Below are 13,360 nucleotides of genomic sequence, written 5' to 3' on the forward strand. Positions count from 1 at the left end.
GGTATGTTCTTTTGAAAACATGCCCAAGCCCCTCTCTCACACAGACCCTTGTGGAAGGGACACTTGGTCAATGCTGTTTTACCTCATGCTGTGCTGGGAGCATTCATCATGTCTCTGGTGAGCTGTTACTAAGAGTGGAGGAGTAATAATTGATGAAAACCTGTCCCCATATTCAAATGTATTTTCAGTGATGCCCTTCACTTATTGAAACTTCTTTCATGTTTGCACAAAGCCTGCTGGGCATTCATAGAGTAACATGTAAGGAAAGTGCACTTTTATTTAAAGCAGGCTGGAATCTCATTTCTGTCACAAAGTTATCTTGCACACAAACCTATGGTATAACCCATATTTTTAAGGGAAAAAACCCAGGCAAATTATGCCCAACAAGCCAAGGGAATGAGGCTCTTTTGGGCTGGTGTGTTGAATCAGGTCCTTGAGCTAAAGGCTTGCTCTGGAGCCCTACACTGCTGGTGGATGCCTAGTTTATTCTTGGGTTCCAAGTCTTGAGCTGACATAATCCAAAGCTCCTTTAAAAGGTGTTGTAATGCAACCCTGGTCAACTGTAACCTAAAATCAGGGTTCAGTAGCACTGTGAGCCACGGGCACAGTGTTATACAGACCCAGGATTGCTCCCAGGGCATTCAAACTCACCCCCTGCAGCTCCTGGGGTGGGCTCATTGTCCACCTCCCCCTGACCCCTGGGCAGGGCAGAACATGAGAGCAACGGGGTGAGGAACCTTCTGGGTCCAGATAAGGACAGGGAATCACCAGTCATTGCTGAGGGCAAAGCAAACTGACTGAAGGGAAATCAATTTGTTGCCAATGACAATAGGTATTTAATTCCTCGTTCGGGCAGTGGGAAGTAAAGACAAGTAGGAACACCCTTCCCTCCCCTTCCCAAGGGAACTTCCCTCCCTGCTGCAGGACATGCCTTCCACACCTTGCTCCCCTCTAGTCCCAGCTCTGGGCTGTGCCTAACAGGGATTGGAATTATTGGTATGATGTGTCTGAGGGGAGAAAGAACCGAAGGAGTCCACAGATGGCAATTGCTCAGCACATCTGGCTGAGGGAGATTTCCTTCTTGCTTCATGCAGCTAAGAGTTGATGACCAGAAATATCCACAGATTTGCATCCCTAATTCCTTCTTAAAGTGTACCTGTGGGTGTTGTGTGGAGATGTGGCCAGGTCTGCTTGTGTACTCCTTTAAGCCTCACACTGAGCATGGCTTTGGTAGTATCTGCTATTAAAGTGGCATTTCCTACAAGTATTAATATTTTTAAAAATGAATTAACATGGAATCTCTACAAGGCAGTAAAGACAGTATTTCAGCAGCAAATGCTTTTGACAGTATAATAACAACTGTTACTTTCTTTTCTAGGTGTTAAAATGGGTTGAAGAAGCAGTTCAAGCCTCCAAAGTGCACCTCTTGTCTACAGACCATTTGTCCATGGCTGTAAATACTTGGCAGATCCCTTTTGATCCCAGTCTGAAAGAGGTCACAGTGTCCTTGAGTGGTCCTTCACCAGCAATCGAGATCCATGATCCTTTAGGTGAAGCAGTTTATGCCTCCTTCTGTGACAGCAAAAAAGGGGAATGAAGAAGCACTTCTGACATTTTAATTTTTCCCAATATTTTTTTGGCTGGGAGGAAACTGGAAAACTTCCCTATTCTGTTCACTTTGTCTCATCTCCATCTTCTTTCTTACAATTTGTCCTTGTATTCCAAGTTTATGGACGCATTTGTGTTTCATCTATTTATGTATTCACTGAGCCATCATTTAGGGGTTACAGGTGATGGTTTGGTTTATTGGGGAAAGGCAAACCAAGGCCTGGATTCTTTGAACTACAACAGCATTCAGAATCAAACCCATCTCCAGCTGAGCCATGAGAGATTGGGAGCTAATTTGTCAGTGAAGATCTTTTGAACAAATCTGTTGCTCGTTGTTATGTTGATCCCTTGGGAACCTGGAACAGCACTCCAGAAATAAATTCAGATCATACTTTGTGTTCTCTGCATGACTTTTGCCTGAGGATATAGCTTAAGTTTTAGCATCTTGGAAATATTTTATGCCCAGGATGTGTTCCCTGGTCAGTGCTACACTGAGGAATTCTTCTGTGTTTAGAGAAAAGAGATTTGCTCAGTGTCTCTCTTCAGGCCATGACAACACACAGTCCTGGGTGCAACTGTCAGGCTTAGCTGAGGCTGTGACCTCCTCCTTGTTTTCCTATCTCATGGTTCAGCTCCACCCATCTAAATCCACCACGTTAGTCAAGGCATGTCTCATAAAGTCTTAGAAATGGGCACTGGGACAACTCATTCTCCACTTCACCTTTCCCTTTAGTGCTGTGAAAGAGCCAGAGGGTTTTAGTGCTGTTGGTACACCAGAATCAGCCTTGGGGGAGCAAAGTGCCTCTGTAAAGATTCAGTGTCTGAACCACTCATCTGTACAGGAGCATTTTTAGCATTCTGGCAAAGAACCACAGGGCAGTTAGACTGGTATAAATGTCATTGACTGCTAAGTAGTGAGTGAGCCAAGTATCACAAATACATTGGTACAGCCCAACAATCTTGTATTTACTCTGTTTTCTTTAGGCAATACTGTACCTACTCACTCCTGCATTTACTCCCTGTCTTTTTTAGGCAAGCGGCTCAGTAAAGGGTCGGGGCTGAATGAATTGCTGAACATCCACAACTCTGCTAAGGTAGTAAATGTCAAAGATCCAGAGCCTGGAACGTGGACAATTAAGGTAAAGTTACTGCAGAACTCCTGAATTACTGTCCTAGAGCTTGTAATGATTTACTGTGTTCTGTTCTATGATTCTAAAAACTACAGAGTCATTTTTGGAGGTGAAGTCACCCGTGTGAGGTACCTTTACAGCCAGTGCTGAATGGAGCCTGCTGTGCATTGTCCCTGCCCTGAGCACAGGGGTGGTTTGAAAAGGATCATTAATTCCCACCCAGCCCTGTGGGAGGCTATTGATCCCACTGCACAACTGGAGCTACAAAAGCATGTTGAGCTCAGCAGCTCTGGGGAGAATTGTTTGAAGGTCTGTCTGAGACTGGGGGCTTATAAAAACACAGGGAGAGGGATTTTTATACAGGGAGATAGTGATGGGACAATGGGGAATGGTGTGAAACTGCCAGAGGGCAGGGTTAGATGGGATATTGGGAAGGAATTGTTCCCTGGGAGGGTGGGGAGGCCCTGGCACAGGTTGCCCAGAGAAGCTGTGGCTGCCCCTGGATCCCTGGAAGTGTCCAAGGCCAGGTTGGACGGGGCTTGGAGCAACCTGGGCTAGTGGAAGGTGTCCCTGCCCATGGCAGGGGGTGGGACTGGATGAGCTTTAACAGTCCCTTCCCACCCAAACCATTCTGGGATTCTATGACCAGAAATGCTGAAAAATCTGGTGTAGAGACAACCTGCAGGGCTGTTAAAGATAACAAAGAAGTGGTGTCCTGCTGGACTCGGTAACATCAGCCATGCTGGGTACTGAGAGACCTTTCCCTACAGTCAGTGCCTTAGCATTGACCTCTGTCCTTGCTGGGGGTTTTAGGGTCAGTAATCAGCCCCAGCCAGGGCAGCAGCTGCTCCTGCAGGCAGGACTTGGCAGTTTCTTGGGCTTGGGATCTTTTTGTTTTCCTAAGCTCAGCATAATGATGTCTCCAGCTCTGGGGAGAATAGAACATACAAATTGATGTATTTTGGCTTAAAAAAAATGAAAAGAAGAAAAATGTCTTGAATATAGACTAGAAATACTTGAATTTAACTTTGATGAGCCAGCCAGGCCATACATTTCTTTATAGATACCTGCATTGGGGGCAATGATTTTTGTGTTGTTTGCAAGACAAGAAAACATCTGTGACAAATAAGTGTTTACTCTTTTGGTTGTGCTCATCCAGTCTGGGAGGGGAAACACTAATGTACAACACCAGTGATCCATGTTAAACTACAAGTAATGAAAAGAGACTTGATGAAGATACTAACTGGAAAGCAATCCTTTGGGATGAAACTAATTCCTGATGTTTGCCTGAGACCCCCCAGCTCCTGGGCATGACAGTGGTAGATGAGTTAATGGTTATTAGTAAATGGTAAAATTTTACAAGGTTAATTCTGGCCTTAAAATTCACAAATATCCAAAGGTTTGAGTAATTCATAAAGAGAAATGATTTCCCAGTGTATTTTTCTATGGATTGTTTACTCTGCTTCAGTCACTGGCTTGGTTTATTTACACAAAGATTTTAAGGCTGTGACTGAAGACCTAAGCTTTGTGAGAAGTTTATTCACACCATAAATTCCTTCTACATTGAGCTATAAAAAGAAAAACTTTATCAGGGAGTTTGTCTAATGAAATTTTAACGGGCAGTTAACGCTTGATACCAGGAGTTGTTTGGCACAATTAAGTATTTCTTTGTATTGTTAACAGCTGGTTTATATAAAAACAGTTCAGTAGTGCTCTGTCTGAGGTGAAAGGGTAAGCAAATAGAAGGAAATAGGTTGTTTTAATCAGAGAGACACTGATTTGTCACAGTGTCTACTGCCTGTCCCTGGGCTGTTGGTTGTAAGAAACAACTGTTTATTTGCTATTCACGTGCAGCAGTGTCAGAGGGGGTTACTGAACTCCAGGAATTGGATAGTTGGGAATGGATCAGGTACTACTCTCCAGGGAAAGCTCAGTGGAAGCTTCCATACACCTGAGGATGTGGAAGCAGGTGGGGAGGAAAAGCCGTGGGTTCCTGCACACCTTTGGCAAGGAGCAGTTTTCCTGTTCTTTCTCTGCACAGAATCACAGAAAGTAACTAACAATTACTCTGGTTTATCTTCTTTAACACAAAAGACTCACATCAAAGCAGCTGTACCCTCCAACAACCTAAAACTCAGGCTTTTCAGGGGTGGGTGGAGGGCTGGGTGTCGTTGGTGATTTGGTTTTTGCTGATTCAACCAGGATGACGAGGTGGAGACCAGAGGTGAGAGGTACCTGTGCATCCCCTGCTTTCCAGCTGAGCTCCTGGCTAGGGAAGAGAAACACCTTTAATACATTGGTTTTTCTGTGCAGTTCTAAATCATTTACACTTTCCTTGTAGGCTCTGTAAAAGTCAGATGCCGATTCACAGTAGTTGTTGATCTCGTGTGTTTGTGATTTATTCCCAAGACAAAACTGGCTCTTTTTGCTGACCCCACAACTGTAGGGCCCAGGATCTGAAAGCAAGGCTCTGTTAAAGGTGGTTTGTACTTACAGCTTCAGACACAAGCCTCCTTTCTGTCTTGTTTTTGAGGAATGCTGAAGCCTGTCCACGGAGCTCAGTGGATGGCTCAGGAGCTGTGCAGTTCCTGAAATGCTAATTCCAAGGTGTTTCCCTGTGGTTTTGCAGACCTCAAGCAGTGGGAGGCACTCTGTCCGGATCACAGGGCTCAGCACCATCGACTTCCGAGCTGGATTCTCCAGGAAGCCAACACTGGACTTCAAAAAGACATCCAGCAGACCAGTGCAAGGTTTGCTTCCACTTTAGTCTATCCTAAAGAATTTCCTGGCCCCCAAATCAAGTGCAGCTCTCTGATGAGCTTTGTGATAACTCTGGGGGTGCTGTTGGTTGGTTCTCAGGGGCCTTGGATCTGTGAGAGCAGCCAAAGTTCCTGTTTACCAGACTGTGTCATTTTTTTGTGTTAACTTGTTTTTTTTAAAGTCACACAAATCCAGATATTTTTAGCTCTGAAATGCCTCGGCATTGCAGGGCCATTTCTGTTACTTTTGGAGCTTCAGAAAAGCCCTTTAGCCCTGGGGCAGGGTGAGAAGTTAATAAAGAAGCTGCTATTTCAGAAACACCTGCTGGAAATCAGTAATTTAACCCCCAGCCCAGCTGGGTCCCATGACAGTTAATAAGCAGAGCACAGCTTAGCACAATTTAGCTTTTCCCTGCTCAGCCACTGAGGGCTGGAGCTGAATGCAGCATTCATGGGCTGCTGAGCCATCCAGATGGAATTTAATCTTCCCTGGTTTAATTATTTATTTTCTTTAGCACTTAAAATAGCTTGTTTCTGTTTTTCTAGGGATTCCTACCTTTGTGCTGCTCAATACCACGGGGATCCTGCTGCCAGCCAGAGTAGACCGACTGGAACTGCTGAGCATTACAGGGGAACTCCTCAAGACCTTGCCTGTGAAATACTACCCTGACAGAAAGCCCTATGGACTCTGGAATATTTCTGACTTCATTCCACCAGATGAAGCTTTTTTTGTCAAAATAACAGGCTATGACAAGGATGATTATCTTTTTCAGAGGGTTTCAAGTGTCTCATTTTCTAGCATTACTCCTGGTAAGAGATTTTTAACTTGAATTGAATGTCCATTTGTCATATCTGAATCAGTTAAAATGGATATCTTGTATGTTTTTATAACTTGTACAGGTACTTTCTGTGCCTTTTGCTCCCCAAGTCCTGTCTCTAGATCATGATGGACAAGTTAATGTTGTTATAAATCTATCAGAAACTGAATTTCCCTTTAATAAAAGGAAAGACAGGATAGATATAAGAAGCTGTTAGTATACTTTTTGGGGAATGTTTTCTTTCCTCAGATGCTCCAAAAGTTACAATGCCCATGAAGACTCCAGGATATTATTTACAGCCAGGCTCTGTTCCTTGCCATGTGGAAAGTCTTATACCTTTTACTCAGCGTTTTACTAGAAATGGAGTAAAACTGGGAGTGGATCAGTTCTTCAAGTAAGTACTTGAAGACCTTTTTTCCCCTCAGTATTGTTTTATTTCATATTTATAGCTTGTGATTTCTATTTATCATTTACTGCTATATACTGCTTATATCCTACTACTTCCAATCCATTATTTTTGGTGATATTCCTTAGGAAGGCTGTATTTTATGGAAATATTTATAATATTTAAATATATACATACCTATATATGATACACAAAGGAGGGTATACACTCTGTACATATGATGGGATTATATGGTTCTGGCCAAAATCCTCCTCAAATGTGTGCTCCTAAATTACGATAAACTGAGTCTAAAGGTTTAGAAGGCAAATGCTTTTAATTTATATTATTATTTTATATTAAAATTTATATTAAAAGTAACGTAAAATAGACTGGTAACTAGCTTTTGTTTCTGAAACACCCCCCTCACTCTGCCTCCCAGTGATACATAGATGACTATGCAACATCCCCTGATTTGTTTTATTTTCAATGCCTTTCATGGATGCCCTAGAAATAAGTCCTGTGACCTACTCGAGGAAACTTTCCTCTTCAGAAAATCTTTCAAAACAGGAAAATTTATCCTGAATGTACCAGAAAGCTCTTCAGATTTCTGTATAGAAAAAGGACTGTGTGCTCTTTCTCTGTAGAGTGAAGTAATAATAATAATAACAATAAAAATCAGAAGTTAATTAAAATACTCATAAAGTCCACCCTGTAATTCTGGTTGTTGGAAGCCAAAGGGAAGTTGTGCCCTGGCAAATGGTGTCTTGTAAAGCCTTGTACTGGTAAAGTCCTATGTAGGATTTGTTCAGCTTAGCAGTTTAATGCAGATTTGAGCTGTACTATTGCTCTTCATTGAATGACTTTGTTTTGGTGACAAGATGTCATCTTCACTTAAAATTTTAAAACATTTTTTTCATAAACTCAGCTGTTTACAAGCTGAACGTTATATTTCTATCATGACAGTTGTCTATGTGGAAATACCAGCTGCAATAATAATTCCTAATTTTAAATGAGTAGCATGTTTAGGAAGAAGAAACTTCTGTAAAATTGCAACAGCTTTGTTTTTCTGGATTTCTGCCTCCTGTGGTGGTGTAATAAGAAAATCTAGATTTTGCTTAATATGCTGGTGCATTTCTGATGAGGCTGATTTAGGGGAGACCAAGAGCAGCAGTTAAGCACCTCATTCCAGTGGAAATCAGCAAGAACTGAGCACTGAAGTTCTTTACAATCTATTCTGTTTTATAAATGGCAGAACCTACCGACTCTGCAAAGGTCAGAATCAGCAAAAATAATGCTTGAAATTCTGACAAGGAAGGCAATTAATTTAGTTAATTAAAATCTTTGTATTTCCCCAACTGACCAAATAAACAGCTCAATCAGCAAATTACATGTGCAGTAGGTGCCGTGGGTAGGTTATGACTTGGTGCTGAAAATTGCACGTGTTGCAAGAGTTGTGTGCAGTCACTGCTTGTTGGAGTTGGTGCCCTGAGGGCTGTGTTAGTCAGTGCTCCCACTCTGGGGTTGATTTGTTCCTAACAGACCACCACAGGTCTTGGTTTGGCCAAGCTGCTCCACTCGGGACACGTTTCCCTCTGTGCTTCTGTTCCCGAGGTTTGCGTGTCTGACATGGGGTGTGTGGCACCGTGGGGAAGGAGGAGGAGCAGCATTGCCTAACCTCACTTTTAACATACTTTCCACGAAAAAGAGGAGTTTCTCCCTTGTTATTTGGAAGAAACACTACCTTATTCTTTAGTGTTGGCCCTCCCTGCCATGTCCCTGTGCCAGCATTGGGAGCTGTCCCAGATGTGATGTATGATATGTGGGGTTATCTAGAGTAAGGATGAGGTAAGAGGGAACAAGGAAGGAGCCATTTCAGGTCACCATACTCTGCTTTATTTGTGCTGTAGTTGGATTGTCTGTCTGGTGGTTGTACAGATTGAACTTCCAGGCATAGTCCAAGTCTCTTGTTCCTTCTGCATAAATCAATCCATTCAGGCAAACAAAGGGGTCACTAATGTAGTGTTTTCCTGTAATGTGGCAATGCCTTGCCAAAGCTCTCACTGCTATTTTGGTGCTTATCAGTGTTGTTTATGTGCCATAGCAACAGCCCACGGGGAGCACTGGACACTGCAGAACCACTGCTTGGCTGGTTTATGTCATTGTCTGGGTGTCTGTAGCACCAGGAGTTCATAAAATGTGGGTGTGAATCGTGAGAAGCTGTGGGAGTGTTTGTTTTGAAGCCTGTGAAACCACCAGTCAATGTAGTTGCACTTTTATTCTCCTCTTGCTTTCACATTTCATGTGATAGCAACGTGGTATTACTGCCCAACAGCTCTGTCCCTGCTGGGATTCAGGGAAAACCAGCAGGTGTTTCTCTGGATTCCTGTACCTGTGAGTTTGGAAAGCTCAGGGGGGAGGATGAACCCTTATTATCCTTGCTAGTAAGAGCCACGTGTTCAGTACCATGTACTGACTGTGCTTAGGAATTGTTGCCATTGAGGGTAGAGCAAATATAAGAGTCTGGGCAGCTGAGAGAGTGACAGCAAATACAGAAGATTTGGGGTCTGGGCAACAGTTGTTGACATGTTAAAGACTTTTTTATAAGAAGCCTGACAATGTATATATGATGTGTTTAACTAAAATCCATACAGCTCGACCCAGTTTGATTCATCAGAGCGTCCCTTGTGCCTCTTAATTATTGTGAAATTCTCCTGTGCCTGCAGTGAGGAAGCCAAGTTCATGTTTCCCTTTGTTCCTTCAGGATTTAGTGAGGTTTTTCCTTCTCTTCCTGCAGGGAATCCTCCAGCATGAGCTGGGACATCGCCCAGGTGGCCGTGTCTGACGAGGGCTTTTACGAGTGCGTGGCCTCCAGCAGCGCGGGGACGGGGCGTGCACAGACCTTCCTGGACGTGTCAGGTGGGTCCCAGCACACCCTCCTGCTGGACATAACTGGGCTGGAACCCCTCAGAGAGCAGCCAACAAAATACGTGCCCAGTTTGAGTGCATTTTTAATTAATGGGTTTGTTTCTCACCCGTATCCTCGAGCGGGCTGATGTTTATTCACAAACCTGTTTGAAATACCAGCACTGGATTTGTTTTGGTGAGTGCCCACTGTCAGTTATACCTGCAGAAGAGATATGACCTGTAGAAGCAGAAACTGAAGTCTCAGATTTCAGTTGTTCTCATTTTTGCCTCAGGTTGTACCAATTACATGTTTGCTTGACTGTATGTGTGTGTTATCTGATAGACAGGGAATTACAAAAGCTGTGTTCAAATTTCTGCCATTTTAGAAAAACAAAATTCAGTAAATTGTTGGAAATCTCATCTATTACCTTGGAATCTTTTAAAAGTGAATAACAAGGAGAAAGGAAGTAAAATTACATGAGGAACAATTTGGCCTTATTGAAGTGACATTTCGTGATATGATGATATTTGGTCAAAGATTGGGCTTGGTGATCTTGGAGGTCTTTTCCAACCTTTATGATTCTATGAATCGAGCTAATCACAAAGATAATTTTGAATAAACAGCAATATTTGGTTGCTAGCCAATCATTATCTACCCAGTAGATAATTTTAATCACTTTTTTGAAAAAAAAAAAAACCAACCCAAACCGAAAATGTTCCTAATTTCAGAAAAAATCTCAATTTAAAGGCCAGTTAGTTGTAAATCTGTTCATTCACTAGTATGAGTTGGTGTGCCTTGTGTGTTCAAGCAGTTTCAAAGCAGAAAGCACAGATATTTCACTTGCTGAGCGAGAGGGGATTTCCCTTCTAGAAGTTAATGACCTGGTAGACTTAGTGCACTAAATGATTGCACTGAATAAAGTTAACCCTTTACTCCCTCAGAGGAGTTCAGTGTGAGTAACTGCCAACCAAGGTGCTCCCCAAGCACAGACACAGAAACCCAGGAGGCAATGGGGATCTTCTGCAGGAAGGAGACTTGCAGAAGGATTAAGAAGAAAAGGAGATTTATGCCTGTGGGTGGGGGCATGAAAACCCTGCCCATACTAGAGCAAATGTTGTCACTTTATTTTTCACTGTTGCAATGCAGTTTGGGGGAACTGATAAATGGCTTCTATTCTGTGACTGAAGGCCATGTTATACAGCCTTGTGCTGGTGCTGCTCAGAGATGGGTCATGCAGAGGTGTAAGTTGTTCCTAGACTGGCACTGAGTGTGGCACTGACAGTGGCAGTGGCAGAGCTCAGCCAGCAGTGTGAATTCAGCCCCAGGGTTTCACATCACAGCTTGAAATCCAACTTACCTTGTCTTCTGTCTCCTTGTGGTAGCTCCTTCAGGTGAGTTACCCTGGACTTACAGCATCCCAGAATGGGTCAGGTGGGAAGGGGCCTCAAAGCTCAGCTCATCCCACCATGGGCAGGGACACCTTCCACTAGCCCAGGTTGCTCCAAGCCCTGTCCAACCTGGCCTTGGACACTTCCAGGGCTGGGGCAGCCACAGCTTCTCTGGGCAACCTGTGCCAGGGCCTCACCACCCTCACAGCCAGGAATTCCTTCCCAATATCCCATCTAACCCTGCCCTCTGGCAGTGGGAAGTCATTCCCTCTTGTCCTGTCCCTCCATCCCTTGTCCCCAGTCCCTCTCCAGCTCTCCCGGAGCCCCTTTAGGCCCTGGAAGGGGCTCTCAGCTCTCCCTGGAGCCTTGTCTTCTCCTGGTGAACCCCCCCAGTTCTCCCAGCCTGGCTCCAGAGCAGAGGGGCTCCAGCCCTGGGAGCATCTCTGTGGCCTCCTCTGGACTTATTCCAACAGGTTTGAATATTATGAATTATAGAATCACAAAACAATTCAGGCTGGAGAGACCTTTGCAAGCCACCTATTCCAATCCACAGTTCAAAGCAGAATTAACTTCCCAGCTTGATTGTGTTTTTCAGGAACTTGTCCAACCAGTCTTTGAATGTCCCCAGGGCTGGAGATTTCACAAGTTCCACGGGCAACCTTCAGTGCTTAACTACCCCCACTAGGAAAATATTTTACATGTCTAGTCAGAATTTCCCCTGCTGCATGTTGTGACCACAGATTCTCATCTTTTTTTAAAAATTTTATCTCCTGTGCCTTGGGAATAATTGTATATTCCCTAAAACCACCCCCTCAGTAGCTGAAGAGGGTGGCATATAACCCTTCACCTTCCCTTTTCCAGGCAAAGATGTTCCTCTCACTGCAGTGAGAGCAAACCCAAGGAAACCAGTGGGATATCACTGATTCTATGCAAGGCAAAGTTTGTGGTGAAACAGTGAAAATTTGAGGAGAGGAACATCCTTTCAGTCACACAAAGTAGTGAGTAGAACAGAACAGTAACATCAGTGCTTACCCAAATCCTTGCTCTAGAGCACTGTTTTATATTTTGGCTGCAAAAATCCTTCAAGCACATAGGGCTATCCCCAGATGTGTGTTTCAAACTATTGTTTGGAGGGCAAGGAATTGTGGGCATAAAGATTCTTGGTCTGGAAGTTGCAACCATCCTCCTCATCAAAGGGAAACCTGAGAGAGAATCCTAACTTTTTTCTAGTGATGTTGATAGCACTTGAAAGTCAAGAGCAATAAGGGGAAAGGTCCCGTATCCCCTCATTTACAGAGCACTGAGGGATTGACTGGAGCTGACTCACTGTGTAAACATGAGCAATTTGTTCTGTTTGCAGCCCTGCAGAGGATTAATGCGAGGGAGATGCTTTGAAATCCTTGTGTACAAATATTTGCAAGAAAATGACTCGAAATTTCTCCTTTAAGCAAAGTAAACAATCTTTTCAAGTGCCCTTGGTTTACCCAGCTGACAGACAGCAGAGCACAGACGACCCATTCTGGCAAGTGCTGTGTGAAAGGGCCTGGAGCTGGGCCAGCGTCTGCTCACTTCAGGGAAAGCAAACACTTGAGCTTGACTTTGTTTTACTCCTCTTAAATCTTTCAGATGTCAAAACGGCTCGTTAGCCGGGGTGGCACTGTAACTGCAGGGCCAGGAAGGAGTGCTGGGGGTGGCTGTGTGGGAGGCTGCTGTTGTCCAAAGGATGTGTTGCCCCCGAGGTGGGGATTTCAGTCCTGTGCTGGCCTCCTCTCCCTCTTCCCTGCGTTCATTTAACATGCTTGGTGATGTGCCCAGGAGGAGCCTTAGAGGACTGGTGGTTTCTCCCAGACAACCCAAACCCAGAAGTGCAGGGCAGAAACTCCATTCATAGGCAAGTGCAGCTTTTCCTGCCTCTTCTGTCCCCGGGTGAAACACAGTGTTGGTGATTAAGGTGATGCTGGTGGGGGCTGTGTCTGTAGGGCAGCAGAGCTGCACTCCCAGCACATGGTGCTGTGCAGGGATCTCACACAGAGCTTGTGAACCTCATCTGAGACCCCCCAGGAGACTCCAAGGAGGGGGATTTATGGCTGGCTCTGAGCTTAGGAGTAACCTTCACCTTTAATACATAGAGATTTTTTTTTTTTATTCCCTGTTATCCTTGCTTTTCTTGAGAGAATTGTGGTTTAGTGTGTGCTGATAAAGATTTGATCTTGCTTTTACAGCTGCCTCATTTCTGCTCAAGCATCCCCCTCAATATTATTTATTGCAGAGCTTTTTTTGTTCAGGAACCAGTCTGTGGAAAACCAAATGGAATATATATATAATATTTTAAGGGAAATGCATAAAGTCATAGATAATTTATTTTCT

General features: G+C 43.9%; 1 protein-coding gene across 1 annotated transcript in view; it reads left to right on the forward strand.

Moving 5' to 3' along the window:
- HMCN1 (hemicentin 1) overlaps window positions 1-13,360 on the forward strand; it is a 162,728-nt gene that overhangs the window by 33,849 nt on the left and 115,519 nt on the right. Inside the window, exons 5-10 of the mRNA XM_027704511.1 lie at window positions 1,379-1,550; window positions 2,641-2,747; window positions 5,368-5,488; window positions 6,044-6,307; window positions 6,565-6,709; window positions 9,495-9,616. Of these exons, the coding sequence (XP_027560312.1) occupies window positions 1,379-1,550; window positions 2,641-2,747; window positions 5,368-5,488; window positions 6,044-6,307; window positions 6,565-6,709; window positions 9,495-9,616 (931 nt within the window). The remainder of the gene's footprint in view (window positions 1-1,378; window positions 1,551-2,640; window positions 2,748-5,367; window positions 5,489-6,043; window positions 6,308-6,564; window positions 6,710-9,494; window positions 9,617-13,360) is intronic.

The sequence above is a fragment of the Neopelma chrysocephalum genome, unplaced genomic scaffold (assembly GCF_003984885.1).
Source record: "Neopelma chrysocephalum unplaced genomic scaffold, ASM398488v2 Primary Assembly neopelma1_281, whole genome shotgun sequence".
NCBI lineage: Eukaryota > Metazoa > Chordata > Aves > Passeriformes > Pipridae > Neopelma > Neopelma chrysocephalum.